Source organism: Elephantulus edwardii, unplaced genomic scaffold (assembly GCF_000299155.1).
Source record: "Elephantulus edwardii isolate Elephantulus edwardi_28Jun2011 unplaced genomic scaffold, EleEdw1.0 scaffold00008, whole genome shotgun sequence".
In the NCBI taxonomy this organism is placed as follows: domain Eukaryota; kingdom Metazoa; phylum Chordata; class Mammalia; order Macroscelidea; family Macroscelididae; genus Elephantulus; species Elephantulus edwardii.
In genome coordinates, this window is record NW_006399758.1 from 273,330 (window position 1) to 301,279 (window position 27,950).

Here is a 27,950-nt window from a genome sequence, read left to right on the forward strand (position 1 = left end):
TTGTGTTCTTGGTATGTATCCTAGTACCTGGCACATGGTAAACTTGAAGGAAATATTTGAGCCATTTAAGTTTCTGAATTTGTTTTTAGTGCCACTATTTAATATTACATAAAATCTTTGAATGCAAAATGCTAAGGAGTCAAGAAACAGATAAATACAGTTGGATTTTGGTGTGAATGGTTACTTAATTTAAAGTTTTATATTTACAAAGGTTTTTCTTTAGCTGTTTCCCACAGAGAAATATAACTTATGGTACATACTTGCAAGTGTTACTGTTAGAGTTAAAGCAAAACCATTTCAGTATTGATAAAGGAAGAACATTTGTTTATGAGAAACTTTCCTTTATGCAGGAATACACTATTGATTCTGACTGGCATTTTAGAAGCACTGTCCTCACTCCACTGTTTATTGAGACTCAAACCTCTCAAAATGCTGCCCAGTCTCGAACCCAGGATGGCTCCCCTACAGCCCCAGGGCTAATGGCTGGGCAAGTACGGGCTACTCAGCAGCCCTGGAACTTCACACCTACCCAAAATACAGGTAATCACCTATCTGAACACATTCTGGTCCAGTAAGTGAAATCAGTAAGCCCAAGGCATTCTGACTTGTAGAGGCAGCCTCTGCTTTCAAGAATATGAACTTCTTGTAAGTGAAAGAAGATAAGAATCATGAGAAATATGTGTTAGTTAAAGGAGGGAATGGGTTGATTCTGATTGAAGAAATAAGAATATGTGTCCATACATAAATATCTTGTTTTATTGTCCAGAAAAATCTGTTGGGTGCATCAAATTTAAAATTTTACACAACTAGACATGTTATAGGATTTATTTGGTTTAGAGCTTTATGTTCATGATTTCACAGGCTATCCCTATTAATTGGCCTAGTAGTCAGGTCTAAGGTTTTTGTTCTCCCTTCTAACTTTTTGCATAGTGCTTGTGTTCTTAAAGACTTAAACACAGCCATCCAGGGTACAGTTTGGTCTCTTGTCAGTCTGGGACAGCAAAGGAAGGAAGAGGGTCAGGAGTAAGTGGGGCTTATGAAGAAAAGTTACCTCCTTTTCCATCAGACAGACCAGAACTGGATGATACCTGCTTACCATTTGATCAATCTTTAGAAAAATTCTAATCCAAAGAAAGAAAATCCTGAATAGAAATTCAGATTCTCATGGGACCTAGACTTTCTGGAGCCACTGAGGGTAAATGAACCCTGACTAAACCTTAAACCAAGCATACCACCTTGAGTCTTCATTAAAATAAACATTAAGTTAATTAGTAAAGATTATATGGGATCACATTGAGCACCAACTCAAAAGATTAGATAAGAAACTTAGAGGCAGTCAGTTTGTGTTGTTGGGAGAGGAAAAATTCAAAAGAGTGAGAACAGTTATACAACTTGGAAGAATATAATCAGTGTCCTGGAGTTTTCAATATAGAAACTGTTGAATTAGTGCGTGTTTTGAGGTGTATATCCTCAAAAACAACAATAAAACAAAATAAAATTTTTAACATTTACTGAAGGTTAAACCTTTGAAACTCAAACACTGCTTGTAGGAATATAGTACTCAGTACTATACGTAAAAATTGTTAAGTTGAAGTGTGTTCTGCTGTGCATATTTTCAATAATTATTTTTTTTAAAAAAAAAAGAGGGAAGCACAGCTGGACAAAATTTATTACCTGTGTTTACAATTTAACGTAATTCTTTCTTAAATGGTTCATCTGTTTCCTTTGATCGCCATACTACAAATTGTGTAGAAAAAGATTTTAATTTTTTTTAATACCTTGAAGTGCTTCCTTCATACCAGTTTTCCAGTTCTGAGAATAAATGATTACCATTGCAATTATATTACACTGTATTAGGAATTCTAAGGGGAGCTCTGGTGGCCTAGTGGCAAGGAGCTACAACTACAATCCCAGAGGCACATGGTTCAAATCCACCTGATGCTCTGCTGGGGAAGGAGGGACAATCTCCTCCTGTACCAGTCAGATCTGATTTAATGGTACACTCACACAAAAATAATAAAATAAAATAAAAAGAAATTCTGGATATTTAGTACCAAAAGGGAAAACAATACTCTGTAATAGTACTCTTATGCAGCAGTCTCCAGCTGGCTTGCACACACCAACCTGCTTCTCTTGTATTAGCCCCCCTGTCCCACCCAGACCTACGTCCTGTGCATAGCAGCTAAACCCTAGGCAGGGTTTCCCTCACTTGGTGTGGCTCAGCCACCTGCTCTATTGCTTGGAGGTGTTTACGTGATTTTGGGACATATTTCTAACACATTGTGACATGTACATTTACAGATGGGAGAAGCTCATTTAACTGGCTGACTGGAAGCAGCGTTGACCCATTGGCAGATTACACAGTCCCGCTGTCATCTGACTCCCTCTCTTCTTCCCTGCTGTTTGTCCACAAGAGGAGGGAAAATTCATCCCGAGCATCACTGAAGTCAGTAGGTCCCAATTTTGGGAAAAAGAAGCTGGGCCTTCCAGGGGATGAGCTGGATAACAAAGTCAAAGGTAAAGCAAACCTTGCACAAAGTATTTATGGTAACCTACCCTCTAAATTATTGCATCCCATCTTCTTGCTCTAATTTCCAACTGTATGCAGATGTTCATGTAACCTGTTATTAAGTCCATTAAAACTGAATTCAGTAAATGTCGGTGCTTTCCATGTCGAAGCATAGTTTGAAACATTCTGGACATATGTGTGCACAAGTTAGACTAAAGGCATTGATTTGGAGACTGCCTGGAACATGAAAGGAAGGGCTAGGCAAGAAACCATAATGAATTTCATGGTGCTGCTGCAGAACAAATACCGTTAATATTTTAAGAACAAATCTATTTCTACAATCTGAAAATTAAAACCCAAAATTAGGGTCTTAACTGTATCGGTTCCTTTTGTGATTCACTCTTCCACTTTCTAGCATCTGTTGATAGTACTACTCTCGGGGAGTACTACCCCAGTACTGGAGAGTACTCAGCAGTACTCTCATACATGTATTTGCAGATGATCTGCATGTTACAATCTAATGGTGCCTGAATTCCTGAGGAGGAAGCGCAAGATGCATCCATCTCCTCCTCCTCTGAGGTGGAGATCAGACATACTCCACTCACCAGCTTTATTTCTTTCCAGTTTTGGTACTAGCCATCCTCCCCTCAACATTTTACTTCTCCTCAAGTTTAAGAATTCATTGCAGAGGCCATACAGAACTCACAGACAAAGCTCACCATTATGTAGTTTAATAGAGAAGTCATCAGATACAACTGTTTCGCTGATCATTCAGGATCAGCTCTCAGCCTCTGTGTGTTGGCTGTGCTCACGCTCTGCTGAGGCAAGTGTTACACTTCTTCGGCTCCACTAACAAGTGCCCAGAGATACTATGCTTCTCCAGCACTCCTCTCCATAGATCTGCGGACCCACTGCAGCTGCCTTTTCCATGTGCCAAAACCCCAGTGCAGCTCCCATTTACCATCACATGGTTCCCACTGTTGGTGCCACCCCCATCTTGCCCATCTCTCACAATCTCCAGGTTTACATACTTGCTCTTTCCTGGATCAAGGAGGTTCTCAGCACAGGGACTCCAGATCCAGAGGATGGATGTATACTCCATACTGTTCTTGATGGTAGTGAGGTTCCCTTCTCACTTGGAATTAGCCCTTATGTCTAGCAGGATGAATTGTGTTCCTCTTAAGTATGTGTTGATAGCCTGGCTGAATTCTATGATGATTTAATCATGTAACTGTATCACATGAGGTTAAATAATGCCATTTACCTTTCATAATATAGTCTAATGAAATGAACAGGGTTTTCCTTGATGAAGGGGAGGAAGATCCTTAAGCAGGTAGATTGTTACAGTGGTTTTTAGTGTGTCAAGAAGCTTGAGGATGGCACAGGATAGGACATGATTCAGATCTGTGGTTGGGCTGTACTCAACTCAGTGTCACCTACCAACAACAACAATGAAATGTATTGATCAGGTGCAGTCCTATCTGTATAGGGTGGACCCTTAAACCTAGCCACTTCTGAGTTCAGGGAAGATAAAAATAGATACAGACATGGGGACAATCACTACCTCATAGTAACAGAGGCAGTTACATCTCCAGGGATCGCCCCATGTAGTAAAGAAGGACCACCTCCTAAAGCTAGCCTCCAAGTTTGGACTTGGAGCCTCTTTAACTGTGAAGAATTAAATTTTTGTTCTATGAAGTCATGACCCACCAACTCCAACTGGAAGGGCCTCTGGTGGCCTGGATCATAAAGAATTGCCCAGCTCACCCAAAGCTGGTGCCTCCCTGGTGGTTTGAATCCACTGGTAGTTCCTTGGAAAAAAGACAGCAGTCTCCCTCGTCCCATAGATATACAGCCTCTGATAACTTGCTGGAGGTTAGACTGAGTTGGACTGAGTTAGACTGACTTGACAGCAGTGAGTGTTTTTAATAGTCAACTTGCTTTGTCTTCTTTACGCACAGATGATCGGGCAGAAATATTAAGATTACGTAGACGATTTTTAAAGGATCAAGAAAAGCTCAGTTTAATTTATGCCAGAAAAGGTGTTGTTGAACAGAAACGTGAGAAGGTATGTGTCTTTTTCACCCATGTGATTAGGCATAATTACTTGTTTCAAGTCAGGGAATATACATGCTAGTTAGGAAAACACTATCTGCTCAGGTGCTGGTTGATGTACGTGTGCATAGCTCAGCCACAGAACAGCCTCACATGAGGCTGGCTGTGGATCTCTGTCTACTCTGATAGCCCACAGGTCAAGAGATGGCCTTGGAGTGAGCCCATTGAGCCTCCTGCCCTCTTCTGTGGGGAGCCTGCCTGCCTCCCCAGAACCCCTTCTCTGTCTTTTAATGCTACCTCTCCACAAAGCTCAGACTTCTCCACAGATTGGCTTTCTCAGCATGGAAGAAGAGGCCACTTCTAATTACTACAGCTTAAGTGCTTGGAGACCCTTAGCCACCTTCACAGACGAAACCTCCAAAGACCCTACTGTTCAGGCATGGGCCTGCTTCAGCTCACCCCTCTCCTGGAGATATTCTAGGAGAAAAGGTCAATTGAAACATTGTTTTCAGAGTGTGAAATAATGAATAATGTTGTTTAGCTCTAACTTTGACTTTTCTTATAACTCAATCATTTGACTTAATTGACAAAGAAAAGAGAGGCTAGATTGTGGAAAAAGACTAAATCTTTAGCCATTTCATTAACTCCAATGTATTTTCTGTGGAGGAAGAAGAAATTTCTAGTCTTACTCCTGCCTCTCTCATTACTAATTGTTTTAAAGATGAAGATGCTAAGTTGGAATAACTCAGCAGATTTCCTCTGCTTTGTTACACCATGCTTGACAGCTGAGACCCTTGTTCTGGGTCTGCTTTCTTGTGTCACACTGCACCCCACAACTGAGGGACTTGTTCCTGTCTCTTGCTCAGACTCCAGGGGACGTCTGTGCCTGGTCAGCAGAGAAAGGAACCCTGGTGGCACTGTGTATAAGCGTGTGGCTGGTAACCAGAAAACCAGCACTTCAGATCTACCGGCTGCTTTTCAAGAACAGAATGTGACACTCTGCTCTCTTAAAGATTTACATTAGAAGTCCTGTGGGACAGCTCTGTTTTGTCCTATAGGATCACTGTGAATCTGAATCTGCACCACAGCAGCAGGACGTTTTTTCCCCTCCTCTGAAGTTTCTGGGAAGTGTTTTGTTGTGTCACACGGAGCTGAGCAGGTGGCATTGGTACTCAGTGTGTGTGCAGCAGGCCCCAACAGCATGCTCAGCGTGTGTGCGTGTGTGTGTGTGTGTGTGTGTGTGTGTGTGCAGCAGGCCCCAGCAGCATGCACAGTGAGAGTGTGCATGTGTGTGTGTGCGTGCGTGCAGCAGGCCCCAACAGCATGGGGTGTGTGTGTGTGTGTGTGTGTGTGTGTGTACAGCAGGCCCCAGCAGCATGCTCAGTGTGTGTGTCCTCTTTGAGTCACTTGTGGCCCATTAAGGAAATAAGTACCTTACTTGGGAAGTTCTGTGCTCTGTGCCATAATGTGCTCATAATGCTGCATGCATATAAGCCCATAAAGATCTCCTGTCACAAAGACCTATCCTGAAAGAAGCAAGACAGACAATGTATTTTAAGGGATTGTATTTTAAATAAATGGAGACTGATGGTAAAAATGTAGAGAAGACACTCTAGTCCATGGAGGAAAAGAAGATAAAGCCTGCTGGGGCCATAGCCCTGTGACTGGTGTTTCAGGGAAGATCCAGATCAAATTCTCCCATTTTGTGACTGTTTGGGTTACTTTGAAAGAAGCATTTGAATTATATTTTCCCTGTTCACCTGCCATAACCACTTCTGTCTTGAGTTTGTTTTCTCCCAATGAATGCTACCATGGCAGCCTGCCATTTCCAATGATATCATCATTGCTTGGCCAAAAAATCAAAGTTGTATCTAAGACACTACTGATTCTCTAAAATAAAAGTTCTCTTTTTCCTTTTCTAACTGTTGCAGGAGATCAAAAGTGAGTTAAAAATGAAGCAGGATGCCCATGTTATTCTGTACAGAAGTTACCGTCAAGGAGACCTTCCAGACATCCAGATCAAACACAGCTGTGTGATCACCCCCCTGCAGGCTGTGGCCCAGGTTTGTCCCTGGGTGGGCTCATTTTCTATTCAAAGGAAAGTAAAGTCTGCTTAACAGTTCTGGGCTTGACCATATTTAGGGTGACACTATCACAAATGGAATGCTGATTGTCAGAGGGATGATCTTAATTATAAAGTCTTGTCTCAGTTCTAGCTCTGCCCTTCATTTGTTCTGTATCTCCTTTCCATGACATAGAGTCACCTAGAACTTGACCCTCATCACTTGTGTCGTTGAGCCACAATGTCTCCATCTATACAACTGGAAAATAAAATCCAGTTTTCTTGCTTAATGATGTTAAATCAGAATGAAATAATGAGTAAGGTATTATAATTTTGGTTATACAAAATACAGCAGTTTTTGCAAAATCAGAAGAGTATCAGTTTAGCTTCGTTCACACCACTATTTCTAGAGCATTCACAATATCTTTGGAAGTCATTTTTCTACAAAGTTTATTTGAGCATAAAATAAGGTATTGAGTGTGGATGAGATTCCTGACTTGTATTCTTTGGTAAAAACAGGATATTTATCCCTAGAGTACAGATTCACTTTCCTTTGATTTACACTGAAATAATCCTTTAAAATATATCTGAAAATTGTAATACATACAGAATAATGCTATACAATAAACCATAATACCTTATCTTTTATTATTCTTGATATTTTCCTTAATAATGTTGATTATGATAATAGGTTATGTGTACCTAGCTCTATAGTAAGTTTTAAACTTATTTTGAAATAAGTAAAGATTTAAAGGAAGTCACACAAATACTGATGGCTCCCTTGTAGCCTTTCCACCAGCCTCCATCAGTGATGACTTTGTATCTGACAGTACCACTACATCCAGATCGCGAGTTAGGCATGGGTACCATAGTGCTGCCTAGACTTGTGTGTGTGTGTGTCTGTGTTTGTACTTTAGTCCCAAGTACTGAGTCATGTAATTACCAGATCTTTCTTACTATTGTTGTTGTGTGCCAGCACATCACCTGCGAATCCTAGCAATCCTATATACAATAGCTTTGAGCCCTGCCCTGTCCTGAGCCAGTCTTACTGTCTCTGACAAACCTACCCCATAACCCCAGTTACTGTCAGTCTCTCTCATCCAGGGTCTTCCTCTACTGTACTGTCCCTCCACCCTTCGAAGCATGATGTCCCTCTCCAAGACCTGGTCCCTCCTGGCCACATGCCTAAAATATGTGAGATGGAGCTTCAAAATCCTTGCCTCCAAGGAACAGCCTGGTTTCACCCTCTCCAGGATAAACCTGTTCTCTTGGCAGTTCATGCTCTTCTCCAGCAGCACAACTCGAAGGCATCAATTCTTCTTCTGTCAACTCTAGTCATTGTCCAGCATAGCAAGTAATTGCAAAGACCATGGCCTGAATCAGGTGTACCTTAGTCTTTAGCACTTTGAGGAGATCCCTGACAGCAGTTTTACCCAGAGAAATTTGTCTTTTGATTTCCTGCCACCCTCCCAGCCTGTTGTCCCACCACACACATTACTACTTCATTGCATCTGGTTTGATGCTTGCTGGTAAGGCAGATGTATGTGCTCAGAGTACAGGTGGACACTTGGGGCTGCATGGCACTCAGATCCTCAGTCCTGTCAGCTCATCTTACATATGCCTGGAAAAAGCAAAGGCAGTGGATACTATTTTGAAAAAGTATGAGAAAACATTTTTCTGTTTTTCAAGTACTATTGTTTGATAGTTCTTAAATTTCAACAGTTAGTATTATTTTTTCACAACTGGGCAATGTGTTTAATATAGACCAAATATCAGCAATGTATTTACTTAACACTATAGGAAATTTCAAAACTTAGTTCTGCCAATGTTTGTTTATGGTATAAGTCCTATAGCCAAAGTTGAAGCTCTTTGATACCGCATTGGACAGTGATAAACCAGTCACCACTATGACCTGTCCTCCAGGATCCCTTCACTTAAAAGCCATCATGCTGTCCTAGAAAAGGATTGAGTGCAATGGCCAGGAAGGTTCAGGAACTGGCACATAAGGCTCAAGAAGCAGTGAGTCAAACACACAAAGCCTGTCTACCATGTATTAAATGGGAAGAAACATTCCATTTAAACCACATTATAATATTTGTGTATCAAGAAAAAGCCAAATCTAAAAAAAAAAAAAAAAAAAAAAAGAAAAAGCCAAATCTGATTGTCTCTATAAAATAATTATGGGGGATTTTTTACCTAATCCATATTTTTTAAAATTTTACATAGAATCTATTCTAATTTATGTCACATAAATTACTTAAAAGAAATTTGTGCTCTTTATTCATATATAGCTTTTATCTAAGAAAATAATTTCTAAATTTTATTCACCATCACCATATCTTTATGCCTTCATTTAACCACTTTACATGCTAAGGTATAACAAATGAAATTCTAATTCTTTTGTGTTCCACTTTGGTTCTGCTACATCTCTTGCTTGTGGCCTGCTGGTTCCCACTAGTCCCTTGAGTTTGATGCTTTGCTAGGATGACTCAAGGAAAGTGCTATATTTCTATTTATCATTTTTTTGTGGCAGAAAAATGCCAATGAGCAGACACATAGGGCACATCTAAGAGTGGTCCCAACATGAAGTGTCTGTGTCCCAAAAAGAGACCTGTTGTCCCTTTTGTGCTTTGATGTCTTTCACCAACCAGGAAACTATAATGTGTTCGTGTCCAAATCCTTTCAGGCAACACTTGTGCTAATGATTGAGTAAGTCATTCCCCGTGTGACTCAACCCCTGGCTCTGCTGCCTCCCTGAAGGTCAGCTCTTGACACATGGTTGGTCTCTGGCCTGTCCAGCTCTTGCCCAGAAATTGCCTGATTAGCATCAACTCCATGGCATGGTCTGGTTCTGTCTTAGATGACAAGACTGGAGAGATCCCAGGCCTTTAGTGGTAGTCTCTCTAGAGTCAAGGGAAGACACTATTTTGGGGTAAGGTTAATTATAAACTCCGTAGATGCAGCTGGCCAGGAACTGTTTTTGGTGCTAGAATGTTAAACGAACAGCTTAAGAAGAGGTGTTCTGAGGCTGCGCAGCTTAAATGGTTATTAACTTGATTTGGTATTTCAGGGTGGGACTTGAAGTTTAACATTGATATTTAAGGTCATCAATTACTTATTTTCAACTTAACCATGATACTGACAACCTAAAATCTAATTATATCTTTTTCTGAGACTATACCTAACATTGTACTATAAAAGGTGAGAAAGAAGTATTTCTTGTCTGATCTTCATGATGATACTGTGAGATTTATTCTGTTTCAAAGGTGGGAATACTGAGGCTCAGACTTACTCAGTGTGGTCAGACACCCACTGTTCAATCCAAATCTCCATACCCTGCTTGCTTTGACAAGACTAGAGTGAACAAATTTATTGTGTGATTATAAATACTCTCCTCTGAATGTTTTTTAAACCTTCTTAATAGAATTGAGATGTATACTACATATGTTTTTATTTCCAAATAGAGATCTCATGATATTGGTGAATTACACAATTTTTTTACTGCAGACCCTAATATGTCTTTGTTTTAAATATTTTACAGAGAGACCCAATAATTGCAAAACAGCTCTTTGGCAGCTTATTTGCTGGAATTCTAAAAGAGATGGATAAATTTAAGACCATGTCTGAAAAAAACATCATTACTCAGAAGTTGCTACAAGACTTCAATCATTTTCTTAATAGTACTTTCTCTTTCTTCCCACCTTTTGTCTCTTGTATCCAGGTAAAAATCTATACTCTTCATGCAACAGATATTGTCTATATTTGTTTTGCATGACTGTGAAAATAAATTAGCAAGATCAGTATGTACAGTTATTCACAATAGTAGGAACATGGAAACAGCTGAAATGTCCATCAACAAATGACTAGATTGAAAAGCTGTGGTACAGTCACATAATGGAATACTATGCAGCACTTAGGAGTAACAGTTTTGAAAAATACTATATAACTTGGGAGAAGCTAGAGAGCATTCTGCTGAGTAAACTAACTCAGGAAGATAAGAATAAATATTATGGGCGAGCTCTGGTGGCCTAGTGGCAAGAAGCTGCACTGCAGTCCCAGGGGTGTGGAGTTCAAATCCATCAGATGCTCTGCTGGAGAAGGAGGAACAATCTCCTCCTGTACCAGTCAGATCTGATTTGACGGTACATACACACACACAAAATAATAAAAAAGAATAAATATTATGTAAGCCCATTATTATAAAAACAGGATAACCCATGAGATATATATGGATATACAAATGGTCTTTAGCTGATGTTTCTGAAGAGTAATGAGTACTTAGAACTGTGCCACTACTGAAAGGAAATCCTATCTGAAAATGTGCATTTTTGTTCCAGGGCTAGGTCATGCTCACACCATCCTTTGGGCCCTCTGCTGGAAACATAGAATCAAGTCTCAAATGATGCCTTTTTAATTGTATCCTCTTGTATTGTAGATGTGGGACCATAATGTATTATACCACTGTGAATATAAAATAACTTGTACCTGCTTTATGATATATAATTGTAACTGTGCTCTATCAGAGCTGTTTTTCTAATGATGTTATTCTAGAAGGTTTTCTTTCCAGATCGTGATTGAGAAGTTTAAAAAAACAAATGGTGCCAGGTACAACAGGAACAGAACTTTGCTGTTTTCTATGGTTTTGTTTTGTATCTCTTTTTTTAAAAATGGAGTGTGCTGGATGTCTCTATTATTTTTGTTCTGAAAAGCTGTTGATGCATAACACATTGTGATTGGCCTTTTTATATACCATTGTGTCGGAACTGACCCATAGCTGACCCTCCAGTGGGTTTTCAGACAGTAAATCACATGGGAGGAAATTGTCCACCCTTCTCTCATGAAGCACCTGGTGAATTTGAACTGCAAGCCTATGGATTACAGTGCAGTTTCTTGCCAGTAGGCCACCAGAGCTCCCTAAATACACACACACACACACACACACCTTTTTTAATTTTTAGAAACTAGCTGTGCTGTCACCTTTGGAGAAAGTATCCCATTTGTACTGTGTTGCATTGGCATTGTACAGAAATTAACAGTCATATTGGTCTAGAAATTTTAAACTCACACACACACACACACACTTGTACTGGGGTAACACCCTGTATTAAATATGTAAAATTTTATCTACATGGGTTTAATTACAGAAGCTAACAAAGTATTCTGTTTAAAATTAATAAATTAGCAAATTCAGACCCTTGATAATAGTATTTAACAGAGTAGAAGTATTTTGGATTACTTCCTTCCAAATGGATAGTCTACCACCTCCCCCGAAAAAATTGTGCACAACAGAATAATCAGAAATCAAATGGTATCATGTTGATTTATTTTGTAATAAGCTAGTCAGTGTTTAATAAAAATCTGCATTTTGTTTAGTTGATTGTCCATATTTAGTTTTGTTCTGAATTCTTTCCTGTCTCCTGACTGATTTGTTCACAATGATGAGGATACTAAAGGCTGTAACCTTTTACAACTTAAAGGCTGTAACCTTTTACAACTTACATTCTACAGGTGATTGGTAATAATCAGACTTATGTAGGATATAACCTCTGGTAGCAAGTGTGTGCTTGAAGAGGAGTACTAAAGTAATTATAGCACTACAGTCAGTACTAAAGTAACCTAAGTACTAAAACAGCCGCAGCACAACAGTGGATAATTGTGCTTGAGGATTGGTAGTAAAGTAACTATCTACCACACTACAGTCAACACTAAAATGAGCTGAGTATTAAAGTGACTGTAGCAACACGGTGTGTAGTGCTTGAGGAGGCGTACTGAAGTAACTACAGCAGGGATGAGTGTCTCCTGCCAAGGTGGTTGGAGGTTTTTTCTTGGCTGATGATACTTTTCCTTAAACATACTTATTGGAGGATTAATTTCTTTTCATGAGAGAAGTGTTTTCTTAGCCATTCACATAAATTTTCAAAGCTTTATTAGAAAATGTTGTTGATTACTTTTATCATTTTTGTAACTAGTAAAATCCTTGTAGTGATTGCAAAATATTATTCTTTAAAAAATTATTTATTAATAGCATTGATTTACAGGTGAATAAGGGAATAATTCCTTGAAATGAAATACTTAGTTTTCCTGATTTAGTCTTTTTGATAGAGATTAAAAGCATAAGGACAATTCTTTATATTTTATTTCTATTCTTATTGCGAGTGAGCTTTGATGGCACAGTCTTTAGGGAGTTGTGCTGCTAACTCCAAGGTAGCCCCTCTTTAGCAGTTCAAATCCCCAGCAGTTCCCCAGGAGAAAGATGGGAAGTCTCCTCCCATGCAGTCTATAGCTTCTGAAAACCTACTGAAAAGTGAGCTAGTAACTTATAATTATATTTTTAGAAATTAAAATGTATAGTTTTAATTTATAAAAATGTATTCTTTAATTTCTATGGAGTAATAATTTATAAATTAAAAAGAATTCAAACAAAGGCATCCCCGTGACGCAAACTCATGGAAAATCCCACTTGCATTAGAAAAGAAATCCACCCCAGTGGCTTCTGGTGTTTGATTGTCTGGAAGGAGGTTGCCAAGCATTTCTTTCAGTTTGGACTCAGGCTGCTAAACTTGCTGTTAGTAGCCAAGCATGCTGGGAGTTAGAACCAACCCATGGGTGACCCTCCAGTGGATTTTCAGAGCCAATAATCCCAACCAAACGTAGACTCTTATAATTTCTAAATGGGCTTCCTTTATTGCTTTTCTTCTGGCCACATTAAGATGAAACATTTTGAAGAATTGAGTGTCACATCAGCCACTTTTTTAGAATGCTTTTCTTTATATTTTGAAGTTATTTTTAAAATCTTAATTCCTCATGTTGTCCCTGTATTTCTCCAGTTTTGTTTGAGAGGATCATTAGCCATTGCTTAGTCAACAAGTACCCTCTGTGCCTTTCCCTGGGCCTGACAGTTGACCATGACCTTGGAAAAGGCATTAGAAGTGCTGACCAGGGCCTTCATTACATACTTGCTGTTAAAACTGTGTTTGGAGCCCACATCTAAAGCCAAAGTGTTATTCACATTCCACAGCCTTCCACTGCATTTACAGACCTTCTCCTTCTTTTTAAAGAATATTTCATTGTGTTTTGGCTGAAGGTTTCCATGGTGGATGAGCTTCCCATTCAGCATTTTCTACACTTGTTGTGCAGTGAAATTGACCACATCCATCACACTATGTGAACATTTTCATTGTTTTCATTCTGTTTGTTCCTTTTTCATTAATCTTGTTTCCCTGCCCCCTTTACAGTCTTACCTTTGCTTTAAAGTAATTGTTGGCCATTTGTTCTGACATAATTTTCTAAAGGAGTGCAATACTCATAGGTGATATTCTTTTGTGAGCTGGTTTTTAATCTACCTGAAAAACAACTTCAGCTTCACCTTCCAGGATAAATATTCCTGGAGATGGTGGTTGTTTGGACATATAGAAATCTGCACATTATGGTAGATAAGTTTCTTGCTTTCTAACTGGAAATAATTTAACTACTCCTGAAGTGTAAACTAAGGTCATTTCCTTCTTTGAGTAAATTAAATGTTGAGGAAAATGTGTTAATAGAATTACATAGAGAAGTTCCTGCTTACGTCAAAACTTTCTTTTATGTTCAATAAAGTAAATTATTCCTTCATGAAAATACAGTCCAAGTACCACTGGCTAACAAACACCATGTGTTTGTGGTTTCACAGGAAGTAAGCTGCCAGCACACAGCCTTGCTCAGTCTTGACCCCGCCTTGGTAAGTGCCAGCTGCCTAGCCAGCCTGCAGCAGCCTGTAGGCATCCTGCTCCTGGAGGAGGCGTTGCTGCACCAGGAGCCCCCAGAACCTCCAGCCAAGCGGGCCCGGACAGTGCCCCAGCCCTCTCGTGAAGTCCTCAGGTGGATGGAGCTTGCCAAGTAAGTCCCGGGGTGAAAGTACGCTGACTCATACCCAAGAATTTCATCCAAGTGGTAGGAAAAAGGGGTTTGTCCTCCACTGCTGGATGGTTCATGCACTTAAAGACTGATGGTTCAAACTCACACAGGAGCACCCTGGAAGAAATGGCTGTTTCTGTAAAGATCGTAGCCACAGGAACTCCGTGGAGCACTTACGTTCTGTTGGAAATGAAGTTGCTTAGAGCCAGGATGAATTCAATAGCATGGATTGGGTTTATTTAGTTTTAATGTAGTAAAGCTTTGGCCTTATTTTGACAGCAAATGAACCGATAAAGTAATATTAACACTTCTCAAAAATGATTGAAACAGAATCTGGACAAAGAACTGCCCTTTGTACAGCTTGGGTTTAGAAGAGGCAGTGGCAACAGGGACATGATAGCCAATGTCAGATGGCTCTTGGCTGAATGCAGAGAGTACCAGAGGAATGTCTATCTGTGTTTCATTGACTATGCAAAGACATTTGACTGTGTAGATCACAACAAATTGGCTTACCCTGAGAAGAATGGGAATCCTAGAACACTTAAATGTGCTTATGTGAAACCTACACTTGGACCAGGAAGCAGTTCTTAGAACAGAGCAAGGAAACACTGCTTGGTTCAAAATTATAAAAGGTGTATGTCTGGGATGCATGCTATCTCCATGTCTTTTCAATCTGTATGCAGAACAGATCATTTGGGAGGCTAGACGTTATGCGGTGGAGTGTGGCCTGAGGATTGGAGGAAGACTCATCAACAATCTGCACTCTGCAGATGACACAACCTTGCTTGCTGAAGTTGAAGAGGACTTGAAGTATTTGCTACAAAAATATCAAAGTCTGTAGTCTTCAATATAGATTAAAGCTCAACATCAAGAAGACAAAGATTCTCACTACTGGGCCAATTGGCAGCACCCATGAAAGAGAAGAGATTGCAGTTGTTAACAGTTTCAGTTTTCTTTGCTCCACAATCAATACTCTTGGTACCAGTAGCCAGGAAATCAAAAGACAAATTCCATTGGGAAAGTTTACTGTCAGGGACTTCTTCAGAGTACTGAGGAACAATGATGTCAGTCTAGAGACTAAGGTGCATCTGATCCAAGCCATGGTCTTCTCTGTTACTTGCAATATATCAGAGAGCTGGACATGACTAAGGATTGTAGAAGAATTGATGGCCTTTAAGTTGTGGTGCTGGAGAAGAGTATTGAATGTACCATGAACTGCCAAGAGAACAAACAGATCTGTACTAGAGAGGGTAAAACTGGGCTGCTCCTTAGAGGCAAGGATTTTAAAGATCCATCCCACCTACTTTGGGCATGTGGCCAGGATGGACTAGTGCTTGGAGAAGGCTATTACACTTGGAAGGGTATAGGGACAGCACAGGAGAGAGGAAGACCCCAGATGAGATGAATTGACACAGTAACTGGAGTAATAGGGGTAGATGTGTCAAGAGACAGTGAAATTGACTCAGAGCAGAGTTCAGAGATACCGTACATTGTGTTACTGGGAGTTGTAAGCGACTCAGTGGCATTTAACACCACCACCACTTTGGTGAAATTTCTTTAAAACTTTGCAGTGGATTCTAGTCCATGATTCAAGAATTGTTTTCACAATAAGGAATCTTGATCAAGGAAGAGAGTACTAGTTAGCAATTAATTTCTTCAAACATTTCATCTTTTAGATTTAGATTATTGCTCACCAGCTCTAGTTTCCTCTGAAGTGTTGGTATAATTTGGAGTCCCTGGTATTTTATGTTTCAGCTACTCTTTTGAGTCTAATAAAAGCTGATGCCTTATTACAATGGTACTGAAATTTTTAGAAATTTTTAAATCTAATTATTTTTGTTTACTTGGGGAAAAAATTAAGTTTTATATTTATGCCATGTAACATTGCATCCCTTCCTCTTTAATTTGTGGTTTTAATCCTATGAAAGCCAGTACTTAATTCTGAAGCAGGATATTTGTTAAAATGTGTAATTTATTTTTTTAAAAAAAATCCCAAATACCAAAAAAAGACCCTGTGCAATTTAATTAGAATTTGTATTTTATTATACTAGTTTTTAAATTTTTTTGTTTCTAGAAGGAAAATCTTAAAAATAAGAGTGGCAATCTTTGCATTTGTCACTGTTTTGTAGTTATTGCCATGTTAGTGGTGTGTTTGTTGGTGGGTTCTTTTTTTTTATTTCTTACTGTGATTTTAGTGAAAGTGTACAGAGCAGATTGGTTTTCTTTCCATTAAGTAATTTATACATTTGTGTTTTGTGACATTGCTTACAATTCCCATACTGGGACAAACCCCTCCCACTTTCTCCCCATATTTACAGCTTCAGATTATCCTTCTTTCACTCTTGAGCTGATGCTGCCTTTTGGTTTTATATGGTTCAGTGAGGCTATGGCTTTTAGTCTCTCTTCAAGCCCCCCAGAAATTACCACTGTGCTTCAAGTGTACCTTCCAGCTAAGCCGTAAACAGACCTGTAAATTCTTTATAAGGCTCTATGAGTGTGTAAGACACTAGGCCTGGACACTTAGATTCATGACATTAGCCATCGCAGCTCTGATGGCCTAATGGTCAGGGTTAACACTGCCATCCCAAAGACATGTGGTTTGAATACACAAGCTGTTCTGCAGGAGAAAGACAGGCAGTCTCCTTCATTGTGATTTACTGCCCCTGAAAATCGGCTAGAGGATTAGCTGTGGATCAGTATTGACTTGATGATGCACAACAGTAACAGCAGCATGGTTTGAAACTACCAGTGACTTTGAAGAAAAAGACGAACAGTCCTCTGTGCGATTACAGCCTCCCAAAACCCAGTGGAGGGTCAGCAATGTGTCAGTTCCATCCTGACAACCAAGAGTGAAACCTAGTAGAAAGTTCATTCTCGTTTGTACAGAACTAACCATAGTAGGAAGTAGGAGGTGGACAGAGGCACAGAGGGAGTTCAGAGAATACATCTTGGCAGCTCAAGTTCCCAGGGTCTAGTACTTTAAGACGGTGAGAAACCCATATGAGGTTTATTTAGCAGGTAAATAAAGTACACAGCTTTTAAGACCTAAACTTTTTCTCACTTTATTACACACTTCCTAATATTTTACGTGTGTGTGCGTGTGCGTGTGCGTGTGTGTGTGTGTGTGTGTGTGTGTGTGTGTGTGTGTGTAATTGCCTTTCCTGCAGAGTATTGTGATTGTGGAAGTAATTTAGCCTGTCATCATGTTAATCATCACTTAAATGACCTGGAAATATTGGGATGAATGTAGGGCAGGGTGCTTATAAGGCTGAGATCTTTTCCATGTTTATGGAAAATGCCTGCAGCTCTCATCTCTTTTACTCTTGGATTAGGAACTCTTTTCATTCCATCTTCTCCCTGACCATGTCTGCCTCTGATTTGTAGCCTTCTATGCACTGTGAGGAAATAAGAGTCATGTTTACTAAACTTTGATCCAAATTTAAAATCAATAGAGAGCTGTAGGAGTCTCTTCTGCTATAAATATCTGAGATAAATTTAGTCCACAGAATGGGAACCAGGTGGAAGGGCACAGGAGAGGGACAGGAACAAGGGTATATTAAATAACAACTTTGGAATATTTTTAAGGAACAAGCTCAGTTCATAGTCTTAAATAAGACTCTTGTTAAGATGAAGAGGTAAATGAGCCCCATGGCAGATAGGAATGTTGTGTGAAAGTTACTGAACAGTAGGATTGGCATGACCCATGAGACACGGACTGAGTTATGGCATCAGTAGAATCAGGATCATTTCCTTCTTGCTTCTGGGTCTCTAGATAAATTACGAATTTAAAGAATAGACAAGGATTCCAGATGGATCATGTACAGATAAGTGGGGTATATTGTAACACATTCATTAATCTAAACCAAGTCCACTGCCAGTGAGTTGATTTCATTTCATAGTAACCCTACAGGACAAAGAACCAGCCTGTGGGCTTTCCAAGGCTGTAAATCTTTGCAGAAGCAGACAGTAAATCTTTTTATTGCAGAGCAGCTGGAAACACTTTAACCATTATACCACCAGGACTTTTTTTAAGTCTGTAATTCTTTTTTTTTTTTTTTAATTATACTAGGGTATTTACAAAATTGGAATACACTGTTTTTCAGACCAGATTCTCCCAATTTCCCTCACCAACCTACCCATCAAATTGTACAACCCAGTGGTTAATTCCCACCCCCCGTACACATTCTCATCCTTCTGCTTCCACCCTCCCCTCACCTTGGATCCTCATACTCATTCTACAATAATGGTTTTATGCAATATTTGTCCTTATGGGACTGAGTTAGTTCACACAGCATAATGCTCTCCAGTCCCTCCCATGTTAGGTAATAATTAGCAAAATCATTGCTCCTGAGTACTGTGTAGTATTCCATTCTATGTATGTTCCATAATTTCTCAATCCATTTGATTGTGGCTGGATAGCTGGACTGTTTACATGTTCTTGCGATAGTGATTAACACTGCTGTGAACATTGGTGTACAAGTCTGTTTGTGCCTCAGTTCTCATTTTTTCAAGGTATATTCCAAGTAGTGGAATAGCTGGGTCATATGGAATTTCTATGTTCAGCTTTTTGAAGAAGTGCCAAACTGCCTTCCAGAGTGGTTGTACCATTTTACAATCCCACCAACAATGTATAAGAGTTCCTTTTCTCACCACATCTGCTCCAGCATTTATTACTTGTTGTCCTGTTAAACTTTGCCACTGTTACTGGAGTGAAATGGTATCTCATTGTGGTTTTTATTTGTATCCCTCTTATTACCAGTGATTTGGAGCCTTTCTTCATGTGTCTCTTGGCTATTCAGATATCTTCTTCTGTGAAAATTATTTCCATATCTTATGCCCATTTTGTAATTGGGTCATCAGTCTTTTTCTTGTGGAGGTCCAGGAGTATTCTGTAAACTTTTGTTAGGAGACTCTTGTCTGAGATGGTATTACCAAATGTTTGTTTCCAGTCTGTGGGTTTTCTTTTCACCCCGTTTGAAAAAGTTTTTGATGCATACTTGGATTTAACCTTTAGAAGGTCTCATTCATCTATTTTATCTTCTTCAGATTGTGCATTTCTGGCTGTATTTGACAGTCTCTTTATACTAGGGTTGCTAAACTTGGTCCCAGTTTGTCTCTTATTAACTTTATTGTTTTGGGCTTTACACCCAAGTCTCTGATCCACCTTGAGTTGATTTTTGTGTGTGGTGTGAGATGTAGATCATGTTTCAGCATTCTGCAGGTGGAAGTCCAGTTTTGCCAGCACAATTTGGTGAAGAGGTTGTCATTTCCCCATTTGATAGCTTTGATTTCCTTGTTGAATATCAGTTGACCATGATAGCTGGGTCTGTTTCTGGGCTCTCAATTCTGTTACATTGGCCTGTGTGCCTGTCGTTACACAAATACCATGCTGTTTTGGTTACTACTGTTGTGCAGTAGGTTTTGAGGTCAGGAAGTGCCATGTCCCCCACCTCATTTTTTTTCTCAGACGTGTTTTGCTTATTCAGGGTTTCTTCTCCAAATAAATTTAACAATTTCCTTTTCAATCTCCTTAAAAAAATAATTTGGTATCTGGATTGGAATTGCATTGAAAATATAGATTACTTTTGGTAGGATTGTTATTTTCATAATATCCATTAACAGGGCACATTTTTCCATTTCTTTAGGTCTTTTATTGTGTCTTACAGAAATGCTCCTTAGTTTTCTTTGTGTAGGGCTTTTGTATCTTGTATCTCATATCGCAGTTTGTGATTGGCTGTTGTAAATGATATTGCTTTCTTTTTTTTATTCTTTTTTTATTTCCATTCGTTCATTGTTGCACACTTTCCTCCCTGCCCACCCCTCCCACCCCCAGTTCACTTTTCTCTTTGAAAAGTAAACAAAAAAAAATATTTTCATTGTGATACAAACCGCCTTCGCCCCAGTCCACCCTACTATGCAGGTTTCATTCTGGACTTTTGTCATGACAGTAACACCTAATCATACATTCCTCCTAAACAGTTCTTTCCCTCATCTGTTTCAATGCAGTATATATTATATATCCCCTCTTAGTTTCCCCTCAACTCTGATTTCAGTCCCATCTTACAACAGTGGCACTATGCAGTATTTGTCCTTTTGTGACTGAGATAGTTCACTCAACATAATGTCCTCCAGGGTCACTCATTTTTAATAATACTTAATGAGTCCTTGTTTTTCAGTGTAGCATAGTATTACATTGTGTGAATATACCACAGCTTCTCTATCTATTTGTTTGTTGATGAGCTCTTGGATTGTTTCAAACTCTTTGCTGTTGTGAACAAAGCTGCAATAAACATGGGTAAATATATATCTGTTTGGGTGGCAGTTCTGGTTTCTTTAGGGTATATTCCCAGTAGTGGAATTGCTGGGTCAAATGGTATTTCTATTTCCAACATTTTGAGAAAGCACCATACTGCTTTCCATTCTTGATTTTCTTCTCTGAGTTCTCTTTGTTACTGTAGAGGAATCCTACTGATTTTTGGGTATTGATCTTATATCTTGCCACTCTACTAAATTGGCCTACTAACTCTTTTTTTTTATTATTTTGTGTGTGTGTGCCGTCAAATCAGATCTGACTGGTACCGGAGGAGATTGCCCCTCCTTCTCCAGCAGAGCATCTGGTTGATTTGAACTGCGTACCTCTGGGATTGCAGTGCAGCTTCTTGCCACTTGGCCACCAGAGCTCGGCCTACTAACTCTTAACAGTTTTTTTGTTGAATCTTTGGCGTTTTCTGTTTATACTGCATATAGTGACAGTTTAACAATCTCCTTGCTGATCTGTATGCCTTTTGTTTCCTTCTCTTGCCGTACTGCCCTAGCAAGCACTTCCAATACAATATTGCATAGAAGTGGTGACAGTGTCCATCCTTATCTGGTCCCTGTTTGCAAGGAAAATACTTTTAGTCTTTCTCCATTGAGAATGATGTTGGCTCTTGGGTTTGCATATATACTTTTCACTATGTTGAGGAAATTCTCTCCTATTCCAATATTGTTGAGTATCTTTATCAGGAAGGGATGTTGTATTTTGTTAAATGCCTTTTCTGCTCCAGTTGCTAAGGTCATATGGTTCTTGTCATTTACTTTGTTAACACAGTGAATCGTGTTGAAGTTTGCCAGGACTTCTTAATGACTTAACTAAGGAAGGACAAAAATGAAACCAAATCCAATCTAGTGGATTCTGATGCATCTTCCATCTAATGAAGTCTTAACATCTGTTTTCAGAGACTGTAAATCTTAACAGAAGCAGACTGCTGTAACTTTCTCCATCCAGCTGGCTAGTGAATAAGAATTGCTGGCCTTTTAGTTAACAATCTAACCAGTAATACACTGTACCACCAGGGCTCTTGGTAATGAGTTAACAAGTAAGCTTATTTAATGAAATCATTTATACATGTGACCTTTTGATATTTTCAGATAACACTTTAAATGCATATTTGTAAAACCTAATTGTGAATTCAGAATGTTTTAAATCTTCAATATTTGCAAAATAAAATCAGATTTTATATATTTTAATTAATAAAGTATGTAAAAATTGTGATTTAATAATCATATTATTAAAGTAAACTTATAAATGTTAAGACTTGACTTGGTTTGAATCTTTCTTTTCCATTTATTTTATAGATTGTACCGATCAATTGGAGAATATGATGTCCTCCGTGGTATTTTTAGCAGTGAAATAGGAACAAAGCAAGTTACTCAGAATGCATTATTAGCAGAAGCCAGAAGTGATTATTCTGAAGCTGCTAAGCAATATAATCAGGTAAAATTGTTTTCTAGCAATTCATCAATCATTGAAACATGCTTACTATCTGGGTAAAAAGGCAGTTATCTTTAGAATTTAAAGATTTTATTAGTTTTATATTTAGTCCTTAGATTTTTACCAAAAGGTAGATAGCAGAGACATGTTCTATAGTAACGAAATAGTAAGTAATTATTCCTTATCTTATCCTTTTAAAGAAAACATTGAATTAAAAAGAAAGCATTTCCTACATTGTTGAGTACTGTCATTAGGTGCTATCAAGTCAAATAAGACTCATGATAACCCTATAAACAACAGATCTGGAACTTGTCCTCTCCTATGCCATCCTCACAATCTCTGACACACTCAAGCCCATTGCTGCAGTCACTGTGTCAGTCTACCTTGTTGAAGATCTTCCTCTCCTTCTCCATCGCTCCATCTTTCCAAGCCTGCTGTCCCATTCCATGGAATGACCTCTCCAAGCAACCGGAGTTCTTGTGGCCTAGTGATAAGAAGCTATGCTTGAATTCACCAGCCACTCCACAGGAGGAGGTTGGGCATTCTCCTCCTGTGTGATTTACTGCCTCTGAAAAATCCTCTGGAGGGTCAGCTATGGGTCGGTTCCCACTCCATGACATACAGCAATAGCAGCATGTCCAAAGTATGTGAGCTCTATCATATTTGCGTCCAAGGAGCACTCTGGCTGTACCTTCTGTTTGTTCTTTTGGCAGTGCATGGGATATTCAGTACTTTTCTATAACACCACTGTTCAAAGGCATCAGTTCATCCTTATTTATTGTTCAGCTCTCAAATGCTTAGCAAGTAGCTGAAAGGACCATAACCTGAATTGAGTATACCTAAATCCTGAAAGTGACATCATTGCGCCTCTATAATTTGGAGAGGTCCGTGACTTCAGACTTTCCCAGTGTAATATTTCTCCCTAATCTTAATTGTAGATCACTATGAGTCACAGGCGACTTGATGGCACATTAACAACAACAACAATAATTAAGATGACGTCATTACCCATTCCAATCTTCTCTCCATCTATCGTGATGTTGCCTATTGGTCCAGTGACAAGGATTTTTGTTTTCTTGATGTAGAGATGCAGTTCATACAGAAGGCTGCCATAAGAGCCTCAAGTTGTCCTCACTTTCAACAAGCAAAGTTGTGTCATTTGTGCCAATGTTCTGGGCCTTAGTGAAATGAAATGGACTGTTTTGGGCCTCTTTGAATCAGACAGTCACATGGTATATGATGCTGAGAGTAAAAATCAGAGTGAGATTGGCATTGCATTCATAGTTCAAAAGATAATTTCAAGTTCTATGCTGAATTAGTGTTGTGAGTGATAATATATTGTCCATATGTATACAAGGAAGACTGGTTAGTGTTCAGATATACACACCAACAGTTAAAGCCAATACAGGAGGAAATTGAAGATTTTTATTAAATTTTACAGTCCAAAATTTACCAAACATTCAATCAAGATGTGTTATTGAAGGGAGCTGTTGTGGCCTACTGGCAGTAAACTGCACTGCAATCCCGAAAACATGCAGTTCAAATCCACCAGATTCTCTGCTGGAGACGGAGGGGCAGTCTTTTCCTGTGCCAGTTGGATCCAACTCAGTGGTACACAATGAGAAAAAAAGAGAGAGAGAGAGAACTGTGTTAATTGGTGATTGGAATGCAAAAGTTAGAAACAATGAAGAGGGAAAGGTAGTCAGAAAGTAGTGAATTGGTGACAGAATGATCAAATTTTGTATGTTCAGTGATTTATTAATTGCAAACACCTTTTTTTCTGTCAAGTACTAGGAAACACTTTTATCTGCTATTATTATTCACAATTTGTTAGACTAGCTTGTTTCTGTAAGTAAAAGGTCTGCAGAGAAGTAAAGAAGAGCTGTTTTTGGAAGGATCACTGTATATTGAGGTCATGGGTTTTTGTGTTTTGTGGAACCCAGGCTTCTAAGGGCAGTAACTGCCTAACAAATGGGGAAAATCTGAGACTGCTTAGAGACTCAGGTGAGCATCCAGATTTTATACTCTCTCAATTTCTAATGTCTAGTGTTCTAAATGTAATTTTAGGAATTTACTAAATAGTCAATAATCCAGTTTTTATTGGGGTGTATTGTGATTTCTTAATGTCTTCTTCTGTTTAGTTAGTTTTGCTGATAAGTTTCTGAAACAGACTACTTAAGGAATTGCCATTAAGGTTCTTACGTTTGATTGTTACCAAAAGTCTTCTGTCTGTGTTCCTCTGAAAATATTTTTTTTTCTCTCTCACCTTTTTGACAGCTCTGAAAATTATTGTCCTAGTATGATGTTTTTCATTGTGTTTTTTTCCATCTTTGTATAATAATCTTACCTTTTCTCTGTCAGGCTCTCAATAAACAAGACTGGTTGGATGGGGAGCCCACAGAAGCAGAAAAGGATTTTTGGGAACTAGCCTCCCTGGACTGCTATAACCACCTCACTGAGTGGAAGTCACTGGCATACTGCTCAACAGCCAGTGTGGACAGCAAGCACCCTCCAGATCTAAGTAACATGTGGGCTGAGCCATTTTACCAGGTTGGTAGGAACCATCAAATTATTTATATAGCCTGAATCCCATGCAAAACTCCACGTAACTGACACCCACTTGTGTCAAGTAGGTTCTGACTAGTAGGGATCCTTAAAGACAGAGATGAGTGCCCCATAGGGTGTTTAAGACTATAGATCTTTATATCTTTCTCCCATATATTCTTGGTCATTTTAAACTGCCAGTCTTTAGGTTAGCAGCCAAGCACATTATCCACTACATTCAACTCCACAGTACATTAAAATTTCAAATCAAAGCATATCAGAGATCATGAAGATCTTACCACATAGAGCAGGCTTTAGATGTGTGTAGGGTCACCGTGAAGCATAGTCTACTCAGTGGCACTTAATAACAATAGCTAACCCTGTTAAAATAAGTGGGATGTATTTTAAAACAATATTAATTACCCTGCAATGACAGCATTGGAAAAAACTTCCTCTTGTTTCCAAAAAGTTACCCTGGCACCATGGTTGTCCCACATACACTTGACCTCCAGAATGAAGGTTACAAGGTCCCGCCATATCTGTGATTTCATTGCCCTTATAAGTTCTTCCATTTACATATAACAGCTAAGTGTTCTTTGTGCTAAAAGCTTTTGCTGTTTTCTATGGCCAGGCTTAAACCATTGCAGTTTTTGTTCAGACTTGAAATTGTAAACATCACTTTGGCCTGAAAACCTGAGCTCTAAATCCTGCCAGAATATCTTGTGGTAATAAAATATGTTATCAAGTGGATTTCTGAAGTTACAAGCAGATATTGATGTTCTGTAGGAGACATATTTGCCATACATGATCCGCAGCAAGCTCAAGTTACTGCTTCATGGAGATGATGACCAGTCCCTGTTGACATTTGTTGATGATGCTGTGAGCAAGGAGTTCCAGAAGGTTCTCTTGGAGCTTCACTACAGTCAGGAATTGAGTCTCCTTTATCTCCTACAAGACGATTATGACAGAGCAAAATACTGTATTGAAAATTGCATTCAGTTTTTCATGCAGGTAATAAAAAATGGGCCACTTTTTACCAACTTTTATTTTTTAATTTTATGCCACTCATTTCCTTCTTAATTTTTATACTCCCATTTTCTTATACTATTATTCTTCACTCTGTTCTTGGCCTTAATACTTTATCTTTTGTTTTTAAAATATTTTACCATAGTCTCAAAGGACATCAAGGTCACTTGGTACAATATAATTCACAAAATACTGTGCACCATACTTTAGTTAGTAGTAACTGGGGTCCTAAAAGCTTGAGAGTAGCCGTCTAAAGTGCAACTATTACTCTCTCCCCATCTACAGGAAAGAGTTGTTGTTGACTGCCATCAAGTTGAGGTCGACTATATGAACAAAAGACCTAATGCCTTTCCATAGCTATCATTTCTCCACGTGCATAGAGCTTCCAGAAACATGTGGTTTAGGAAGTGAATGCCACTCCTGCTTTCCAACCTACTTTACAACTGGGAGCTCCATCAAACACTGTCCACAATGGGAAACCATTCTGGCATTTGGTATCTCCATGGCACAAGGTTAAGCATCATAGCAAACCCAGATTATCTCATACACATTGATAAAGAGTGGTGTGCAAAGTGGAAGAATGTTCCTCCAGGTATAACAGCACTAGTCTCATTTAGCAGTAGTTAAGTGTTGTCAAGTTGAATATGACTCAGAATAAGCTTAGCAAAAAAGACCTGAAATCTGTCCTATAATTAACATCATTTCTGTACATTTATAAGAGAGTTTGTAGAGTTTCCAGAAGCATCTAGTTAGTTTAGAAAGTGGATGTCACTCCTGCTTCCGAATATGAATCAATCTGGAAGCTTATCCAACCACTCACTCTACATAATGGGTAATCATTATCACCTATGGAATAGTGTTCAGCATCACAGCAACTCTAAGTTGTTTAATACAGCAAATAGACAAATAATTGCTGTATCTTTAAAAGAAAATTCTTCTAAAATTAATAAATTTGCAGCCCTTGGACCCTACAGGATTTTAAAGTCATACCCTCGAGCTGGTCTCCACCTTTACCCTTACTCTAAGGCTCAAGGGCATCCAGTTTTGAGGGAGAAAAAGAACAGTAACACACAACAAAAAGGACCCCAGAAACTTTCCTTGCCTGATTGCCACCAAGATGAGATCGCCACCGATGTCAGCCAGCCAGCCAACTACCAGAGTGGAGGGAGACTCCAAGATGCCAGGCCTCAGGCCAGCCCACAGACCTATCACCTCGTCAATGATTTTAAAGTCACACCCTCAAGCCAGCCTCCACCTTTACCTTTAGGTAGTAAATAAAATCAAAGGCATACATTAACAACGAGTCCAGAGAATTATTAGATCACATGACCATTGGCCTCCATATACTTGGGACCAGAGGGATAAGATGGTGCCAGGCTGCTCAAATGGACCAGTCTGAAGGGGATTTCAGAGAAGTATCAGAGTAGGAAGAAAATACGGAACAAAGTTCAGAATCATGAAAATGACCAGACTGCTTGGTCTAATAAGGAATGGTAGAACCACTGAACACATGACCCCTAGTCACCTTTCAGGCCTAGAACCAGATTCACGCCAGGCCTGGTGTTCACTCAAATACCAGATGCATGTACAAGATGAACAGCAGCACTAATGAGGTACACACACCTTGGAATAAGCAACCATTTGAGATAAAAAAGGAAGCATTTGCCCAAGGACTAAATTCAGAAGGCGGGAGCAATTATGAAAGGAGAATGGAAAAGGAAAATTGAGAGAAAGTGGGATGGGTTGTAGGTGCCACTCAAACTTCTTCCCTCAGTGGTATTGGCTCGTGAACAGATGCTGTTTCCTGAACTGGTTCATTGTTGTTGTTGTTGTTGTTATGTGCCGTCGAGTCGCTTGCGACTCATAGCAACCCTATTTACAACAGCCCTAAACTCCGCTCTGTCCTGTGCCAATCGCACGGTCTCTGACACTCCCATCACAATTATCCCAGTCACTGAATCAATCCACTTCATAGAGGGCCTTCCTCTCCTGTGCTGTCCCTCCATCCTCCCAAGCATGATATCCCTCTCCAAGGACCGCTCGCTCCCCACAACATGTCCAAAGTATGTTAGACGGAGCCTCAGAATCCTTGCCTCCAAGGAGCCACC

General features: G+C 39.2%; 1 protein-coding gene across 2 annotated transcripts in view; it reads left to right on the top strand.

Moving 5' to 3' along the window:
* Nucleotides 1–27,950, top strand: part of LOC102847508 (DNA-dependent protein kinase catalytic subunit-like) — a 309,905-nt gene that overhangs the window by 218,119 nt on the left and 63,836 nt on the right. For both annotated transcript variants that reach the window (XM_006880417.1, XM_006880418.1), the window contains exons 59-67: nucleotides 351–540; nucleotides 2,302–2,538; nucleotides 4,471–4,577; nucleotides 6,496–6,627; nucleotides 10,168–10,347; nucleotides 14,296–14,501; nucleotides 22,137–22,275; nucleotides 24,634–24,822; nucleotides 25,603–25,827. In XM_006880417.1, the coding sequence (XP_006880479.1) occupies nucleotides 351–540; nucleotides 2,302–2,538; nucleotides 4,471–4,577; nucleotides 6,496–6,627; nucleotides 10,168–10,347; nucleotides 14,296–14,501; nucleotides 22,137–22,275; nucleotides 24,634–24,822; nucleotides 25,603–25,827 (1,605 nt within the window). The remainder of the gene's footprint in view (nucleotides 1–350; nucleotides 541–2,301; nucleotides 2,539–4,470; nucleotides 4,578–6,495; nucleotides 6,628–10,167; nucleotides 10,348–14,295; nucleotides 14,502–22,136; nucleotides 22,276–24,633; nucleotides 24,823–25,602; nucleotides 25,828–27,950) is intronic.